Raw genomic sequence first — 20,763 nt, 5'->3', positions numbered from 1 at the left:
TCTTCAACACATAAACCAATCTCAAAAGAGAAAATCCAAATCACTCTCTATGCACTTAAAACAAAATAACATCTTAAGATTGAACAGAGAATATCCAATTTTTTTTAATGTAGATCCAAGTATCAGAAAACTTCAAATTCAATTTTTTTTTTCTTTTGAAAATAATCATCTAGTGATTCTTAAGTAACTCCCAAAATTTTCAGTTCAAAGAATACTGTATGGGTTTGAAAAAAATTTAGGGGTTTCATCTAGTGATTCAAATAAATTGAAAAATTTTCAATTTTTTCTCACAAAATAATCATCTTAGGGGTTTCATCTATCGCATTCTCAATGGGTTTAAAAAAATATTACCTCAAAATTCAATAGAGACTATCCAATTTTTTAATGATGACATCTAAGCATTACTAAACTGAAAATTCAATTTTTTCCTTTATGAACACAACTATCTCGTGGATTTTAGGTTTTATCCAAATTTTGGTATAAAATGTCCTCCCAAGTAGGTGTTTTACCCGAGGAAGTATGTGTAGGGCACTGCATACTATACGCTCGAGGTCGGGTCTACCCGTTAGGTCCAGGGCTTGATTGGGTCTATACCACATTGTAACCATGAGCTTCTGTTTTTTCTTTTTCTTTTATGCCCTTTTTGTAACCATCATATACTGGCAACATTTAGAGTATTGCACAACATTTATGAATACACATATATACCCATATTCTTTTTTGTTTTATGTATTAATTGGAACTTCCTAAGAAACAAACGTATTGGTAACATTTATGAATAAATACCTACATATACGAATATTGTCCGGGTCCCTTTCAGGTCCAAAATTTGGACCTATACCCGTCGGGTCTTTGGGTCTAGTCAGCTCCATTGCCACCCCTACTCAAGTGATTATAAAGTGGGTATAAGAATTATAGATTGAGTAAATCCTCTCAAGTAAATTTTTGCGTAAGGGAGTAAGTATATAGTGTGCTCCTATACGAATAAGCTATACAAGCCATATTCTTTTATGGGCATCAGGGCTTATTATGGATATCCTACACCGCCAACATAAAATGCCCGTGGCCCCAATTATGACTTGGTTAGAGAGAGACCATATTTCATGAAAACATCATAAACATTGAGAGAGAGAAAGAAAGATCACAGTTTAGTGAAACATCATAAACATTGAGAGAAAGAGAGAGAGAGAGAGAGACCATATTTCATGAAAACATCATAAACATTGAGAGAGGGAGAGAGTTTCACCCCATTATTTTATGAAATATCATAAACATTTGGCTGGAAAGAGTGAGGACAAAGCAGTTCACACCAGCCACTGCCCCAAAGCTGAAAGCATACCAATTTTAAGGAAATGCCATGCATCAAGACACAATTGAGTTCTCATCACAAATGCCTTTTTCAGGTAACCAAATGCTATATTTAGCCACTCTCAACCAAAGGGGAAACCCCCCTATCATACATTTTTGTTAGTTCATATCCCCTATACATTACTATAAATACCTCCCTCACTCTCTCCAACAAAGCCACCAAGTTTATCTTAATAGGATATCACATAGTCCCTCTAGTACCCTATATTTTGTCACAAAGTTACATATAGAAGAAAAATGATGAAGGGGTTGGTCACATGCCTCTTGGTCCTCGTTGTGGCTTACCAATTGGGACACCAGGCTCGAGCCATCGACTGCACGGCGGTCACTGAGTCACTCGTACAGTGTGTCACTTATTTGACGGGTGCGGCCGATCAGCCGGCTGCCGCCTGTTGTTCAGGAATGAAGCACCTGACCCAAATAGCGGCCACCGTGGCCGATAAGAGGGCAGCATGCGACTGCATCAAGAAAGAGGCAGAAAGATTCCACAACATTAAGGAAGAGGCTGCAACCAAACTCCCCGGTGCATGTGGTGTGACTATCTCAGTGCCAATCTCTCCCAACACCGATTGCAGCAAGTAAATTCCATATCTTTAATCCTAGGTCCTCAGAATGATCATGACTACTATTACTACAATCGATATCATTATCACCATCATCATCATTATCCCTATCGAAAAATCATCGCTGCTTATCATCGTCATCATCGCCACCACCACCATTACAACAACACCTTTCTCAGATTATATTTTAAATGTCCATTTTTGAAAGACTTCTTTGTACTTTGTACCTTTTTTGAAGAATTATTCTTGCATTGATCTAGGAGAAAAGCCAAAGTTCATTTTAAAAAAAAATATCTAGAAAACCTTTCAAATACTGGGAATAATCATATAGGCAAACTCGTTACAGGTTCAATGTAACAAGAGTTAAAAGACGGTTGGATGCCATCAAGCTTTGAGCAGTGAGGATACTGTGTTATTACCAATTGATACTAACTCACATCTTGAAGTTCGAAAATTTGAAGGGATCTGATTGTTTTAGAGCTTTTTCTTAGTGGGTCTGTGATGAGGATAAAATTGGTATTAAGAAAGATACGAGTCAAACATAGTTATGGGTTTAAAAAAGGGAGGGCATTTAATATATCGGTAATATTCGAGATTTTAAAAATAAAAAAATAAGGCAAATTCGGAAAGCAATATTAGGACGGATGGATAACAAAATAAGGTTTAGGAATAAGGTTTTAGGAAGGAAAACGTAAGCAAAACAAAATCTTATGTTTCCTTCTCTCCCTCTCTCTTCTCTCTCTCTTATGTTCCCTGCGTCACTGCTCACTCTCACTCCTAATTGCCCCTGCTCTCTCCCTCCTCTCTGTTTCCTTGCTCTCTCTCTCTCTCTCTCAAATGCATAAGTGAGTCATAAGTCTACATGCAACAAATCTTTAGCCTTGAGTTTTGAATTTGAACTCCTACTAATCGTAATCGTTGCAAATCTTCACTCTTTCTATATAATTTTTTTTTTTTTTTTTTTTTGACAATAACCTTTTGTATATGATATTAACCATAGTTATCATAACCGGTGGTTATATCATCGATTGAGGCCTTGATTAGTTTGGTCGAAAATTAAAATTCAATTTGATAAAAAATCGGTCAAAACTAATACTTAGTTTTTCTAGCCGATTTGACTTAACCGGTTTTTTCTAGTTCATCCATTGAAATAAAGTATCTAAATTCTGTTTTTAATATATTCTATAATTTATTTATATCTTAAAATTGTCCAACTTGTTCAACTAGTGATTAGAACGGTTTTTACTATACCAGGTTCGCGAGTGGCCTGATCATGATAATAATGAACTATGTTAATTATTCCTTTTAGGACTTCCTTTCTATTAAGGACCCGGTTTCTATGTGGCCATGCCCACATATATAGAAATGCGGTCCTATTAATAAATCTATTTTTTATATAAATTTTTTTGACTTGATTTTTAAGGACATATAATATCTAACATGGAGATCATGAATACGAAAAAAAAAGAGTAGATTTTAAAAACTAGAAATAATAAATCTAGTAAAAAAACATTTTAACAGTTAGTTTTCATTGTTTTAGATGGAGCACCTACTTGCATCCATCTTTAAGATAGATGCTTTATATTTTTTGGACCACATATGTAGTCATGCGGTCCAGCCTGCGTGAAACAATTTTCCTTTTATTATTTCCCTAATTTTGTCATATATTTCTGTGGTCCTTGCAGGATCAACTAAGATGTGGCACAATATTACTAAATAAAGAGAGGACCACCGTTGCCCCCACAATAATTTTAGAAGAGGATGAAGACGCTGCTATCTCCATATTTTTGTGTGTTTGTGGATTGTAAGAGAGTTCTACGTTCTCGTAGGCTACTCGTGAGGGACCACCTTGAAAAGGGTATTTGGTCCTCTTTGCAATAAGTTGTAGTAGTAAATGATCTATATGAGGCTTAATAAAATTAGCTTCAATGAGTTTGGAGTAATGGTATTTCGCAGTCTTGAGCAGATCCATGAGATGGCGCTGTTATTTTTGTTCTTGATTAAGATTTTACTAAAAGGAATTTGCTTTATTGGTCCCTTAGAATGCCATGGTCGAGAGTATTAAAAAAAATTGGGTGATGTTTTATTTAATAAAAGAATGGAAATGCTTTATTTGGAGATCTGTGAGAGAGAGAGAGAGCTGGCTATTTCGTGAGAATGGATGATCACAATGGTGTTTTATTTGTCAGCGTGCTTCTTGTAAATATTTTTTAAATCACACCATTAACTTTAATACTATTTTTTCTTTACATCTAACTTGTAATATTTTAAGACGAAAATAGTCCCCTTGTGTAAACTTTGAAATTTGAGATATTTTTCTCACTAAACTTGAAATCTGATGTAGTTTCTCTCTTTAAAAATTTTGATATAGTTTCTCTCTCTCTCAAGTTTTTAAACATGATATAGATTCTTTCTTTAAAAGTTTTTGAGAAAGTTCATTTTTCTAAAACTTGAAATTTGATAGACTTTTTGTCTAAAAAATTTAAGATTCTCTCTCTAAAGATTTTGAAACAATTTCTCTATCTAAAACTTGAAATTTTATATGGTTTCTCTCTCTAAAAATTTTTAGGTAGTATATTTTATTGAATATACGGAGGGCCTTTTTACCTTAAAAAGACTACTCTCTTACTTGTGTAGTAGATGTAAAAAAAATAATATTGAAATTATTGGTGTGATTTGAAAAGTTTATGGGGTGAGCATGGCTAGAAAGTATAATCTCGGGAGCCATCTATAATTTTCCCTAAAAAAAAATGAGGGAGAGAGAGCGAGGTGGCCTATGTGCATCACCGATGAGATTTGGTTTATACCAGTAAGGTTTAGAATAACAATCTATCAACAAAAGTTCTTATACACTAGTATATACCAGTAAGTTTTAGAATAACAATATATCCACAAAAATTAGTAAGAAATTGATCTTAGTTCAAGAAATTGCAGCAAAAGCAAAAGCCAAAATGTGAATTACAAATTAAGCAAAAAGTTGAATATTTCAAATTTGACCAAAAAAATACCATGAAAAAAATTAAATATGTAGCTTTAAAAAGTCGCAAATTTACCGTTATTGTAGGGGATACAATAAAGTCATTAAATGATATTTTTATATCATGACTCTCGCATCATTGAGGCCTTGGTCGCAAATTTTTTGTCCAAATTTTTGTTAAGTAGAACAAAGGGATTGCTAGTGATTACTAGTACCACTATAAGCAAAACTTAAATATTCGATCCCATCTTGTAATAAAATTACTCACTTTATTTTTCTCTTTTTTATACCCTTACAATTCGTCAAGTGCTAACCAATTAAGCTCAGGATCTTTTCTTTCATGCTTTCATTTTTTAAAAAAATGTGACTTTCTGTTAGGTTACTCTTTAGCTTTCCAATTATTTGGGAGAATACATTTGTTTAGGAGAATTTTTTTATTCGATTATGTTGGTCTTCCAGTAAAATTTTATAGGTAGGAGCCTGTCTTCCCCACAGAAATACCCACAAAACAAAAATCATGTTGGTAATTTTTTTTTGTCATACGCTTTTCTAAGGGAATACAATTTTTCTTGAATGCTTTATTGAAATTTTTTATGGAATGTTTTGTTAAAGGATGCAGTTGGCATACGGATGCATCCTTAGGTGTAGAGGTAAGGTGCACCTTCAAAGTATATAATTTTGATGTAAAATGTTATTAGGATTATTTCAAAATCTATTTTCATATCTAATTATAAAATTTTAAATTTAAAAAATGGTTAAAATCAAGTAGAACCTATAAATATATGAAAATATTGAAAATGAACTGTGTAGATAATATGTTGTAAAATGCAGTATTTCTGAGACTTGAAATCTTTTTATTTTTCATAGTTGTACATGTCGATGTCGAGATGATCAATCAAAGGGTTTTTCAACATTAAAACTACCTTTTCTAATGGGTTTTTGAGGTGCATCCGTAGTTCTACATTATAAGGTTGCATCCCTATAAAAACTTTTCCCTTTGTTAAATCAAGAATATGATTTAATCGATGATTGTACCTGTAATATCTTTGTTAATTACTAATAAAACATATGTGTGCTCGTCTTTCCCGCTGATTGACGCACACAAAAAATAATAATAATAATAATCTTGATTCAATCTCACTTCTTATATGCTTATCAAAGCAAAAATTCAAAGATTTCAAATCAACCAAGAAAACAGAAAATTCAAAAAAGTTTAAAAAAAGAAGACTTAAATGTTTTTGAAATTAGGTAAATTCGCATTTATATGTTCCGTCAAAAAGTTGTGATTTTTTAAGATCTTTAAAAACTCAAAAAATTTATCGTATTTTAAAAAATGATAGATTTTTTTTAAACTTGTGCTTGAATTGAAGATCAACTAATTAAGACAGAGAGCACCTACACAACTAATTCACCCCAGAGAGAGAATATCAATCGGAATCACCCAAGCTGACTCGAAACTGAAAGGTCACCGGATATGACTTTGAACACAGTGACTCGCCCTTGTTTAGAAAACATCAATCGATTCACTACAGTGGATCAAGTAATTTTTTGTAAAAGTAAAAGTATACAAAGACCTTTGCCAAACAATTTCTTATTTTTGACTTTTTTTTCTAAATTATTCTGATATTCGTGTGATCAACTACGGTCTTTATCAAACAATTCCTATTTTTTACCTTTTTTTTTTTTTTTTTCTGAATTCGTCTGATATTCATGTGATCGACTATTTTTGTTGCTCTTTTTCGTCCTAAAGTTCATATGCCACATTTTAACGCATTCGAAGCTCATCTTGAGTCATTTCACTCCTAACAAAAAACTAAAAAATCAAAAACAACCTTGAATTTAGCTCTAGATATACAAAATTTGAAGCTCCATTTTTTGAATTGATGCTCCATTTTGAAGAAAACATCAGTTCCTAAAATTAGGTTTTTAATTTTGAAGTCTGAACTCTCATATTTGGAGTTTTGATCCCAAAAACGGCAAGTTTTCAAAATTCTCATCTAAGTATAAATACTAATAAATTTCCTCACTAACTTAAAAAATATATATGTTTTCTAAAAATGAAGAAAAACGTTTAAAAAATGCACGTAAAAGATGAATTATTCAACGTTTTACCTATATCTTTATATTTGATTTCCAAAAATGCAAATGATCAGAGTTGCAATAATTAAAAATGGGTAAAATGCAAAATAGTTGATATGCTATGTATATTTTGATATTTTCAAAAATCAATGTCAAAATAGTTGATATGCTCTGTATATTTTGATAAATTTTTCAAAAATCAATGATGATATGGCTTTCACATTATTTTGAGCAACTCGCCCCAAACTGGCAACCACACCCGAAGCGCCCATTAACGCCACCAACTCCTGTTTGAAAAGGAAAAAGTGTATATAAGGTGCCAAGGCTTATATTATTGAAGAACAGGGCACTTCATAAACCTACAGAAAAATCTGTTATGATACTGAAACCTTGCAAAGGACTTTGACATATATGGATATAAAAAAAAGATTTCAAATCATGAAAATAATATATATTGTAATGCATTATGTGGATTGTCCTTTCCAAAATTTTCGAACTGTATTGATTGTTTAATATATACTTTCATGCCATAATAAGGCTTTTTGGTACTTGAACTATATCTTTGAGCATAGTTTTGAGGCACGTTTTTCATAATGGTTAATGCCTCATACAAATTTTGAGTTGTTGAGCACAATTTGAACCCAAAGTCATTGTTTCCCTTTTCTATCATTCCAAAAGAATAATTGATTGAGTTGTTAGCAGATAATCTAAGGAAGCCATTGCAATTGCCGGAAAGACTAGTCCTATTAAAGGCACAAAAATAGAGGGTAAGTTGAAATATGTCATTAATGGGCGGCTCGTTTTAATATTTTATTGTACATATCTCTTTCTACCATTTTGTATTGTACCTACCATGGATTGTTGTGTCTATCATGTTCCCCAATCCCAAGGGAGATCTTGAGACACCCATGAAATGGAATAAAATTTATAGACTTCTTTATTTTTATTTTAAAAATGACAATTTTGATTGTGATTGATTTTAAAAGTGCGAATTATTTTGATTGTTTAATGTTAGCGCCTTATACAAACTGAACCCATTTTCAAAATACTAATCCGCACTTCATTGTTCACACACAAATTAATTTAATGCATACGTGCAAATGTTACACAGATAGAGAGAGAGAGAGTCACTATTACTTTACAAAGCAATATACATAGTTCATGCAGATCGGTGAGACAGAGAGAGAGAACACCTTTGCACCCCTAATCCTAAGCTTAGGGTGGCAATTGGGTCAGGTCGATTTGCCAATATGATGGGTTGAATCGACATGTGTTTGGTTCTAAACCCAAATTGGATTTGGTGGGTTGAATCGGCCTAGGTCAGGTTTGGGTTGGGTCCATCTTGGACCTTGCCGGGTTTGGGTCAAGGTCTACCCGACCTATACTAAATATATACATATGCAACATTGTTTATCTATAATAAATTTTAGTTTTTTTACATCTAGATCTGGATCCGGCCTACCTTATAAAGTTTAAAATGTTTGAATAAAGTTTGGGAACCTTAAATCATTCTCTAAAGACAATAGTTTTATAAAATAGAAAATTCAGTGTAATTTTCGGGTCTATTTAAGTGCATTCTGAGTTGGGGATCAACAGGCAGGCAGCAGCTCGAGAGGCAACAGTAGCCCGGGCTGCCGCCTTTCCCAATTCAACTCGGGCAGTTCCAAGTAGAACAGCAAATCTTTGAAACATCCATTTTTTACCGCTTAATGTATATTAAATATTTCCTCTAAAAACCTATTCCATATTCATTTTTACTTTTTGTATAGAGATTATGAGATAGGAAGAAGTTAAAAATGCCAAAAGATTTTATACTCTCGTCGGAGCATATTATCCATTTACTCCCTAGGATAAAATCCAGACTAGGAGAATTTAAAGATTCTAAATTTTGGGGATGTAACCTCTTCAACTTATAGACCAACTTCGGAAAAAGAAAATTCCAAATCACACTCTCTACCCATGTCACAACTTTTCTAGAGATTTTAGTGAAAATTTAATGGTGATCCTTTGGGGTCCAACTCACATGGATATGAGAAGGTATCATAGTGTCATTACTATATATATATATATATATATATATATATTAATTTTGTAGTCTATTTTTTTTTAAAAAAATTACTTTTGTGGGGCAATTTTGTAAATATTACTATAAGACAAAATGTACTTTTGTCATCTCCATAAGGGGTAAAGTAAAAATTTTAACTAAATGATATGGGCATCCTACACATAAAGTTTCAGGACACTAACTTCCAAAATGTCATTGTATTTTTGTAAAAATTTCAAATTTGCTCTTGCTTGATAGTAAAGTTATCTATTTAAATAGTTTTTTTAATAAAAAATAATGATTTCTTTGATAAATACACCCATCACAACCCCTTCTAACTTGAACCGTCCAAAGTTCATCGTGCGGTCACGATTGTCCGGTAGTGTTTCATTTTTCATTTTTTTTTTTTACAAATCGGAATGACCTAAAATTTGGAGCGGATATTCATAAAAAAAAGGTGAATCTTCAAAAATTATAAAAAAAATATTTTATATGAAAATATTGACCAAAATACCCTCAAAAAGTTTTAGAGGTATTTTGGTCTATTTAATTTTCACGGATAATGTTTTTATATTTTTATTAGATGCGCCTCAGTAAGATGTACATACCCTTAAAATTTCAGGTCATTCCGATTTGTAAAAAAAAATAAAAAATAAAATACTACCAGACAATCGTGACCCTACGATGAAATTTGGACGGTGATGAGGGCAGGCAAAATCACTATTCATTTTCGCCTATAGGCGTCAGAAAGATTTTTACTATATATATATATATATATATATAAACTTCACTACCCTTCAAATTACAAAAGTTCAAGATATAGAGAGTTGTGAAGGGTGGATTTATTAATTTTGTAGTCTATTTTTTAAAAAAAATTACTTTTGTAGGGCAATTTTGTAAATATTACTACAAGACAAAATATACTTTTGTCATCTCCATAAAGTGTAAAGTTGAAATTTTAACTAAATGATATGGGCACCCTACACATACAGTTTTAGGACACTAACTTCCAAAATGGCATTGTATTTTTGTGAAAATTTCAAATTTGCTCTTGCTTGATGGGAAAGTTACCTATTTAAATAGTTTTTTAATAAAAAATAATGATTTTTTTGATAAATACACCCATCACAACCCCTTACAACTTGAACCTTTGTATTTTGAGGGGTTGTTAACTCTAGACAAACCCATATATATATATATATATATATATATATATATATATATATATATATATATAGGAAAAATATCATATTATCATCTATTTTTAACTTCTATATCTCATCAAACCCAAGAATTAAAAATATTACTTGTAAGCAAAATGAATCCATCGTTTATATCTTCCAACCCCTAAACCCTTTTAACTATGCATTATTGACCTCAACAACTTATGAAATGACTTTATATATATATATATATATATATATATATATATATATATATATATATATATATATATATATAACTCCATTTCTCTCTCACATCATCGTCTCTCTCTCTCAAAATTCTATCTCTCTAAAACCCAAACTCCATCTCTCTCCTTAAAACTCAAACTCCATATCTTTCTCTCTCTAAAGCTTTATTTCTCTCTAAAACTCAAACTCTATATCTCTTTTTCTAAAACTCCATCTCTCTGTCACACATAAGAAGGTGTGCTCGTGTTTGAGCTCAAGCTAAACCCCTTGGCTGGTAAACTTATCGAGAAGCGAAGAGAGAGAGATGGAGTTTTAGTGAGAAAGATGAAGTTTAAATAAGGTGTCATTTTAGCATTTGTTTGAGTAAAAAATTTATAGTCAAAATGGTCCACACAGTTGTAAGATAGTAAAGATGAAGACATTTTGCTTACAAGTAATATTTTCATTTCGTGGGTCTCATGAGATATGAAAGTTAAAAATAGGGAATAAGAAGATATTTTCCCATATATATATAAAAGCAATGATTTCAAGCAACGGTTGCATCATACTGTAATGCAACGACACTTCTAAGAAACCATGTTTGTACTATTTGTATAACCCAAAATTTGGTACACACAATCTCTTCATCTCCATTATCGATCCAAAAAAAAAAATTAATTAATTAATTTGAACCCTAGATATGGTCAAAATGAGTCCCTTCCAAGATCTTAGTTTTTATAAACTCAAAATCATTTTTTTATTTTTTAACATTGTTCATCTAATGATAATAAAGTCATGCAAAAAAGATAGGAAATGAAAAAATCATTCTATGGCCTAGATCTAAGTATCTTACCAAAATGAACGGCCTACGTTAATTGGGCTAAATAAATACTTTTTAGGTATTTTTTTCATTTTTTTTTTTTTTGCGATTGTTCATTAGAATGAAAAGATTGTATATTTCAAATTTTAGATCAAACAAATGGCCATAACATGATTTTTGAAAATTATTGTATTATATATATATATATATATATATATATATATATATATATATATATATATATATTAAGACCGAATAGAGACTCTCCTCTTATTTCGAAGGTGAGACCTAAGCGATAGAAAACTTTATGAAATCTTTTCATAAAGATCTCACGTAGGCCACTGCCCCAAAGCTAAAGCATTCCAATTTTAGAAATGTCATCCATCAAGAGAAAAGAAGTCTTATCACAAATACCTTTTTCATATAACTAAATGCTATTTTTAGGTACACCCAAATAAAGTGACCCTCCAATCAAGCATCTTTCTTGGCTCAAGTCCCACTATCACTTCTATAAATACCCCTCCTCACTTCACTGCCTTTCCACCCGCACTCTCTACTGCTATTCTCATTCTCACATGGTCTTTAGCTTGCCTTAAAGAGGTAACATATAGAGGAAAAATGATGAAGGGGTTGGTCACATGCCTCTTGGTCCTCCTTGTGGCTCACCAATTGGGACACCAGGCTCGAGCCATCGACTGCACGGCGGTCACTGAGTCACTCGTACAGTGTGTCACTTATCTGACGGGTGCGACCGATCAGCCGGCTGCCGCCTGTTGTGTAGGGATGAAGCACCTGACCCAAATAGCGGCCACTGTAGCCGACAAGAGGGCAGCATGCGACTGCATTAGGAAAGAGGAGGAAAGATTCCACAACATTAAGGAAGAGGCTGCAATCAAACTCCCCGGTGCATGTGGTGTGACTATCTCAGTGCCAATCTCACCCAACACCGATTGCAGCAAGTAAATTCTGCATCCATACTTTTTGATAAAGTATAAATTCCATATCTATACACCTAAGTTCTCCATGATCATGGCTACTATTACCACAATCAATATCACTCTGTACATTATCATCATTATTCCTATCGTAAACATCATAGTTGCTTGTCATCACCACCACCACCGTTATGACAGCACCTTTCTCAAATCATTTTTGAAATATTCATTTTGAAGGACTTGTTTGTACTTTCCACTTTGTTTTTTGTTCTTTTTTAAAGAATTATTTTCGCATTGCTCTAGGAGGGCCAAAGTTGATTTTTAAAACAAAAAATTCAAGAAAACCTTTCAAATACATGTACAGGCTCAATGTAATAAGAGTTAAAGAAAGTTGGATCCCATCAAGGGTGTAGGGTTACTGTGTTATTACCTAGGCTCATACATGTACAGGCTCAATGTAATAAGAGTTAAAGAAAGTTGGATCCCATCAAGCTTTGAGGTGTGGGGTTACTGTGTTATTACCTATTGGTACCAACTCAAATCTTGAAGTTCCAAAGTTCGATAGGGCTGTCAGTGTTTTAGACCTTACCCCAACTCGAAATATTCGTACAACCAACATTTTTATCTCTGTGTAACATGGATATGCATATCTATAGTCTTTAAATAGTATACAAACGTTTCATCTTTGCGAAGAAATTTTATAATTGATATTTTTGAGACGTATCTTTCGTCAAATATGATTTTCTACTTGAGAAGAAGATTATCAAATTGATATTTTTAACTCTCTTATTTGTTTCGAATAAGATGCGGGACTAAATCCTAATCTTATCTTTCGCTCTCTCTAAGGACTAGATCTCCTTCTTAGTGCTCTCTCTCTATAACTCGCTCTCTCATCATTTGCTCTATCTCTCACTCTAACGATTCGATCTCTTATCTTTGCGCTCTCTCACACAATCTAAGGATTCGATCTCTCTCTCTCTCAAGATCCGAGTGTCAAGAACGATCTTTCCCTATCCCGATTTGGAGATTTAGATTTACATGCATCCTTCTTTCTCTCTTCAATGGGCTTTTGGAAAAGGAAAAAGTTTATATAAAGTTGCAAATTTATTTTTATTTTTTGGACAAAGATTCAAAGATTTTATTGTTGAGTAGGGAGATATATTATATTATTCGAAACAACAAGAGAAGATAAAAGAGCCCCACTTTTCGTCAAAGAATCCGTCAGTGCATTAGCTTCCCTAAAACATGGACAAATGAAACAGAGATTGTTTCAACGAAATCCATGACTTGCTGCAAAAGGCCACGAAGTTCCTAGGGTAAGTGTTCCTTTTTACACCATTTAACAATATTTAAGGAGTCCCATCCACATACACAAGAACAACCTAGAAATTTATCAACTAACATTTCAACCCCACACAGCAAGGCACTAAGCTTAGTTGTTCTAACTCCAATCGGTCCAGCGAAGGAAAAAGTAGAAAAATAATATTGGCAGCAGAGTCACGTACCACCCTACCAATACCTACAATACCTAGATTCCCCAATGAACCGCTATCAAATTTTCACTCTAGGCAATCACCAGGAGGCGCCATCCAAAACTTCTTAACCTTGTACCTTGTCTCCCCAATAGAAAAAGCTACCAAGATTAGCCCTTACATCTACCTTAAAGATATTCTTTCCTTCTTTGTGTAGAGAAATTGAATTCCAAATAGAGAGTTTGATAGTCTTTAATATAAGGTTGCAACCTTAAAATGTAGAATCACAGATGCACCTCAAAAATCTATAGGAAATATTTTTTTAATGTTGAAAAAACCCTCTAATCAATCATCTCAATGTTGAGATGTATGAATAAGAAAAAAAAAAGTTTTTGAGTCCCAAAAATAGTGCATCTTGCATCACATTATATAGACCGTCCATTTTCAAGATTTTCATATATTTATAGATCTACTTGATTTTAACCATTTTTGGAATTTAAAATTTTCTATTTAGATATGAAAATGGATTTTAAGATAATACTAAGAATTTTTTACAATAAAATTACATGTTATGATAAAATTTTAAGGTGCGCCTTAATTGGATTGTTTAAGGTTGCAACCTTATAGAAACCGCACCCCTTGGAAAATGCATATGTGCTTCTCACTTGCGTTTTTTATTTAATCGTTTTTTTTTTTTCTCATTTTTATTTAATGGTTTCCACTTTCTTTCTCTTTTTGAAAAAAAATGAAACATGCTTTCTCTCTCTATTAAGTAGTTTTCCGAAAAGGTAACGTATATAAAGAGACTATTTACTTTTAGTACAAGGAGATCACAACCATTTTCATCCATCAAATTTCCAATCAAATGGTTGTAAATGCACTTGTGGCTAAACTCAAAGCCCCAAAAAAATTTCTTGAACTTCATGACATATCTCAAACCATCCAATTTAACATCTAATTGTTAGGATTAATTGTAACCTCCTTGTAATAAAGATAAATTGTCTCATAGTATACAATCCCTTGTGAAAAATGCAAATGCATCTCTCTCTATTTTAATTTGTCCTTTTGAGCAATTGTCTACACACGAGGTATCTTGATTCTAAGCTTTGGATTCATCAAGTAAATGCCAACACCCTATTGGGATGTTGAGGGCATGTTTGGATGACTTGTTATCACTAATATTTCATCTTTTCATTTAAGTTAATAGTGATAATGATATATATATGTTATTAGGCAGTGTCCCCTATAAAGTTATTTGAGATAGACTTTCTTCAAATAATTTGGTGGAAATCACATGCTTGTAACTAGAAATAGCTAAATATACTTAGAACTTCCTCAAAGAGTCAAATAACTAAACAATATTTTATATAATATATGATACTTACTGAACAGCTAACAAGATAATATTATCAAAAATATACTTAAATCTTAGATAAGATAGTATATTTCAAATAATATTAACTATCATCTAATCTGGCATTACAATATTGCATTATATTCTGTCGATTAGTATTTTCTATTTAATTAAATGGGATTTTGTATTGTAAGACCATACATATTTCCTATGGAGGTCACAATCACACTCTTCAGTCATCGGATATCACAATAGCTTGGGGTACCTCACAAAGTTAAAAAAAACTTACTCTGGACTTTGTACTCAATAATAGGTGAACCCTCAGCCACATGATTTCACATCCAACTGTTAAAATGATATGACCTCATTGAATCAAAATAAATGATATGCTATACATTTTTATTAAATAACCATGTGATTATATATTTATTTATTCCTTGCAGGATCAACTAAATTAGGGAAAATTTGGAAAAATAAAGGAGGAGCATTGTTGCATTCCAATACAATAAGAGAGGGAAGAAGTGGAAGGGATGGTTACTATCTATCTCTATATTTTTGTAGTGTTTTGGGTTGTAAGAGAGAGTTCTACGCCTCGTAAGCTCCTCGTGAAGGCTTATCCTGAAAAAGGGTAATTTAGTCATATTTATAATAAATTGCAATGGTGAACAATCGATATCATGCTCAATAAACTTAAAAATTTGTCATCTAGAATTTATGGCTTTTTTTTCTTTCTTTTTTTTTTTTTTCTTTTCTGTTTGGCGTTAGACAAGCCTCTTAGATTGAGATTAACAATTTATTGCTCTACAAAGAGACTCTGCTTGTCTCGAGATGCTTTACTAGAGAGAGAGAGAGAGAGAGAGAGAGAGAGAGAGAGAGAGAGAGAGAGAGAGAGAGAGAGAGAGAGAGAGAGAGAGAGAGAGAGAGAGAGAGAGAGAGAGAGAGAGAGAGAGAGAGAGAGAGATTGTCAATTTTTTGTTTTAGATAGAAATTAAAGAGATTGTGCTCAAAAGCAACATACTTTAGGGTAGTTTATTTGGTTAGGTTCAACCACCAACGCGTTGGGGTCTGGTCCAATTTAAATCAATTCGATCTAAAACAATTAGATCACCGGTGTACCAGTTGGATTAGATTTAATATATATATATATAAGAAAACTAATTATAAGTTTAAAAATATGAAATACATTGGAAATAAGTTTCCCAAATTTGTTTGGCTAGTCGAACGAATCAAAATCAGATGGTCCGACCAATCAAACATTGTGTTTGACTGGTTGACCAAAAGTAGATTTTCGTTTTTGACTGGACAAGTCAAGGCAGTGGTCAAAACTTCGACCAAACGTCCAATCCAATCTTGATAATTATTGTTAGGAGTATTCGAGAGAGATGGCTATTGTGGATCATGAAGGCAAAAAATAGCTATTGCTTGTTGGATGACCTATGTGTATAGGACCCCAAAGGATCACCATTAAGTTTGGCACGGATCTATAGAAAAGTCAAGTCCCACACCCATGTGATAACTTTTCTAGAGTTCTATGCCAACTTTAATGGTGATCTTTTGGGGTCCTACATATATGGGTGGGGGAGGGTCTTATAGGATCATTACTCATATATATATATATATATATATATATATATATATTATGCGTTACCAACTTATAAATATATAATTTCAATGTATGAAATCATAATAATAGTCTAAAAAACTATTTTTACCCCTAATACGAAATTTGAAGCTCTAAAAATTAGTGTAGATCGAGCAAATTTATAAACAACTAAAAATCTTGCAAAAAGATGGTTTAAATAGTGTTTTAACAAGCTTCATAATGTTGAGGACCTGAAATCAATTTTTCAGACCCATACATTTAGAGTTCGAGATGATTGAAAGGTTTTCCAACTACGTAAATATCATATTTTCAAAAAAATTATTGAGGTACACTCTACTTTTAAAATACAAAATTGATTCCTTGTGGAAACTCTTCAGTCTAGTTGATACAAGGAGTAATTGAGAGAGAGAGAGAGATAGAGAGAGAGAGAAAGGGAGAGATGGTAACTAAAAATCACCAGTGCGGTAAACAAGTTCATGGCTTCATGCAACCAACCACAAACAATTTGAAACTCATATTTGTTGTTGATTTGAGTCGTCCGAATTGGTAATCTAGTTGCAATTTAAAACAAAAAAAGATTAAAGAGAATAAGGTACATAAATTCCTACGAAATATGTGTGTTTTGATTATTTAGATACAAAAACATGTAAAATAACGTCAATACGAGAGGCTAATGTCTATTCCCGTTTTCGGAACGAATTCACCTAGCCACCCACCACATCTGATTCCAAGCAATGATTCTCATCCAGATTGGGCTTGTGAAAATCTTGGTTATTTCGAATAAGACCAGTTTTGGAATGGTATATTTCCTAGCCCAATTCTTGCTAACCACCCAACGTTTTTTGTTTTCTTTTTTGTTTTTTTTTTTAAAGCTGGCTTAATGTTTTCTTAGGTACCCTTAAATCCCCACCACATAAACCCTTATTTCAATTTTTATTTTATTTTAATTATTTTTTAATATTATTTTGGATCACTGATTCATACCAATCCAGATTGTCAACCCGACACTAATGTGTGCTATGTTGAAAACCTAGTGATTTCTGATATGAATTGGGGATCAGAATAGAAGGTCAGGACTGAAGTGGTTTTGAGATGGTATGGGTCTGTCATGACCCCGCCCCCTACCGACTCCCCAGCACGAAGCCTGCAGGGTATGGGGTCGGACACGGAAGTCGAATCAAAGTCGATATCGAACAAGTACTCAACAACTCGAAAATGAATTCTAATAACCACCCAACCAAAAAGATTTGAGCATTCACTAGGAACAAAGATAAGCATAAATATTTCCATAATAAACATGAATTAAAAAAGACATCATGACCATACCGAGTCCCATACACCCTATACACAGAAACAAAAAAAAATATAAAACTCAGATCATAACATAATTACAAGGCAAAGCCAAACTGTCATAAAAATATACAAGTCTAACGTCTCGACAGGGTCGACATCCAGCATGACAGTCTCTTGGCGCAAGCTCTCTATCAATGTTCATTAACTGGTGAAAGTAAGGGATGAGCTTACTTACATGATGAAAGTAATGGATGAGCTTCATAACCCAGTAAGTGGAAACTTGATGTCATGATTTCATACATATACCAATTCATTCATGTCACCTATAGCATACTTCATTTTACAAGTCTTACCATTGGTGTAAGCATTTATCACAATTGACATTTAACCATCCTGGATCTAACTTATTAAAATGTAATCAAGTGCTAATGAAAACCGATATAGCATAATTCGTGATATATATATATATATATATATATATATAAACAAAAAATTGAGGCATAATGATCGATCAAAGCATTTCAGCATAAAATCCATCAAACACCTCATCATCAATCAATCACAACAAAAGAAGTCATGCAGTAGAAGCACGAACCTCGGATCCAAGGTTAAAACTTCTACCTTACCAGCTTCCGTTCGAGGTGTGGCACCTCACTCATACACATGGTTCCCAGTGCGCTTTGAGGCTTTTGAGAGGTACATGCCTTGCAAGACACTACTCCTTACGCTCACTTGGCCAGGAGTTTGCATTATCTGGGTGTTAATTGTTAGCTTATGGATATCTATATTGATATACATCATTATGAATACATATCAGCACGGATATGTATCTGTATGATTATATATCTTTTAATTAAGTTTCTCTTGATTATGATAACATTAGTTAGTAATTATCTATAACTGTTGGTATTTATCCATACGTTAGCACTAATCACTATAAATGGGGGAGCAACCACCCAACCATCTCCTCCCCCTACTCCCGTCGTAGCATGGGGAGTCAAGGAGGTTCACGTGCACCTCACTGATGTCAATCATAGCTATGCAATACGCTCAAAGCGTGTCAAGAAATTACATATCACATCATGCACACCTCACTGGTATCAATCATGGCCATGTAATACACCCAAAGCATGCCAAGAATTACAAATAATCACAAGAGACATCATCATATTATATTATCATGCTTATCAATTCAAGATACATTATCATGTCAGTAGCATATCATATATCAATGTAATAAATATCACTATGTCATATCATCATTCTTATCAAATCAAAAGACATTACCATGTTAGTAGCACGTCATATATCAATATAATAAACATCACTATGTCATATCATTATGCTTATCAATTCAAGAGACATTATTTTGTCAGTAGCATGTCATATATAAATGTAATAAACATCACTATGCTATATCATAATACTTATCAATTCAAGAGACATTACCATATCAGTAGCTTGTCATATAGCAATGTAATAAACATTACTATGTCATATCATCATACTTATCTACTCAATAGACATTATCATGTCAATAACATGCTACATATAAATGTAATAGATATCACTATGTTATTTTATTATTCTTATCAATTCAAGAGATAATATCATGTCAATACCATGCTACATATCAATGTAATAGACATCACTATGTCATTTTATCATGTTTATCAATTCAAGAGGCATTATCATGTCAATAACATGCTATATAACAATGTAATAGACATCACTATATCAATTTCTGGTTTTCAAGAATGAACATTGTCCACTTTTAGGGGCACATTATTAAATTTAAAGCTCATTTAAACCTGTAACCAATTTCTTGACAATTTAAACTCATAACCAAACAACTTTCTTATAGGAAGTATCCTCAAATATTAGACTAAAGTTTATCAAACTATTTGATTTTCCCGGATAAAATTTCTTCTCTGTGCTGCAAAAAATACAGGGTGACCCCCTATTAGAAAAATGATCATAACTTTCAAACCATAAAAAATTTTATCATGAGTCCAAAACCAATTTTAAACTATACTCATTTATCTAGTATTAAAAAATAGTTTCATTTCATTCTAGTGAGGTTTGTTTAGTCAAAAACCTCACGTAAAAACATGTAATTTCCCTAAAAATTCTAATTCTCAGATCTTCCATGTTCTAACAAATGGTGGATGACTCCTAAAACATGTAAGGCATTGTTATGGGACTTAGTTCAGGTTAAAGGGCACTCTAACGTACAGGCTATCACCAATAATCATGCTCTCCAACAAGGTAAAAGATGTTCTAATAACTCATTTCAAACCCTCAAGAATTCTGTAAATTTCCAACATACACACACAACAACCCTTCACATAGCACGGGCAAAGTACCAACATAACTTACCCCAATATGCATTATATTCAAAAGAAAACAAACCCAAAAATCTCCAATTTCTAGTACCCCAAACTTATTAAATTTCAATTACTTGAGTCATGGATTTTACCCCCAAATTTACTACATGGGCCAATATAAACAAGATCATATTTTCTATACTAATTACATGAAATTTTCTATCATTCTAAACATGTTAGTTTGCATGAAATAAAAAATACAAGATTCCTCTTACCGTTTGGATCCACAAGGTGGCACGGCTAAAGCTTGGGTCTTGAATTCTTGCATAAGGGGCTTCAGCCGATTAGAGGTGGTGAAGGTGAGAAGTGAGGGAGCTGACGGTGGTGAGGGCTCAAGGTATGGGGTATGAGGGTTTAAAGGTTAAGGGAGAAGAAGAAGAACAAGAGGGAAAGAGGGCATGTGAGGGGGTGAAGGGGTAAGAGAGAGAGTGAAACGTAATTTATGAGTAAATGGGGGGTATATATATATAAGTGTGG

General features: G+C 32.9%; 2 protein-coding genes across 2 annotated transcripts; both read left to right on the top strand.

Annotated features, from left to right (window-relative positions):
- Positions 1 to 1,572: 1,572 nt before the first annotated feature.
- LOC110006671 (non-specific lipid-transfer protein A) lies at positions 1,573 to 3,874 on the top strand. The gene is made up of 2 exons (XM_020663034.2): positions 1,573 to 1,946; positions 3,617 to 3,874. The coding sequence occupies exons 1-2, from the start codon at positions 1,606 to 1,608 to the stop codon at positions 3,624 to 3,626; spliced, it is 351 nt and encodes a 116-aa protein (XP_020518693.2). The 5' UTR covers positions 1,573 to 1,605; the 3' UTR covers positions 3,627 to 3,874.
- A 7,986-nt stretch (positions 3,875 to 11,860) lies between these two features.
- LOC110006670 (non-specific lipid-transfer protein A) lies at positions 11,861 to 12,205 on the top strand. The gene has a single exon (XM_020663029.2). It carries the CDS (start codon positions 11,861 to 11,863, stop codon positions 12,203 to 12,205), a length of 345 nt encoding a protein of 114 aa, XP_020518688.2.
- The last annotated feature ends 8,558 nt before the right edge of the window (positions 12,206 to 20,763 follow it).

The sequence above is a fragment of the Amborella trichopoda genome, chromosome 2 (genome assembly GCF_054954075.1).
Source record: "Amborella trichopoda isolate Santa Cruz 75 chromosome 2, AtrichopodaSantaCruz75HAP2 v2.0, whole genome shotgun sequence".
Taxonomy (NCBI): domain Eukaryota; kingdom Viridiplantae; phylum Streptophyta; class Magnoliopsida; order Amborellales; family Amborellaceae; genus Amborella; species Amborella trichopoda.
This window is presented reverse-complemented; position numbering and strand designations above follow the sequence as displayed.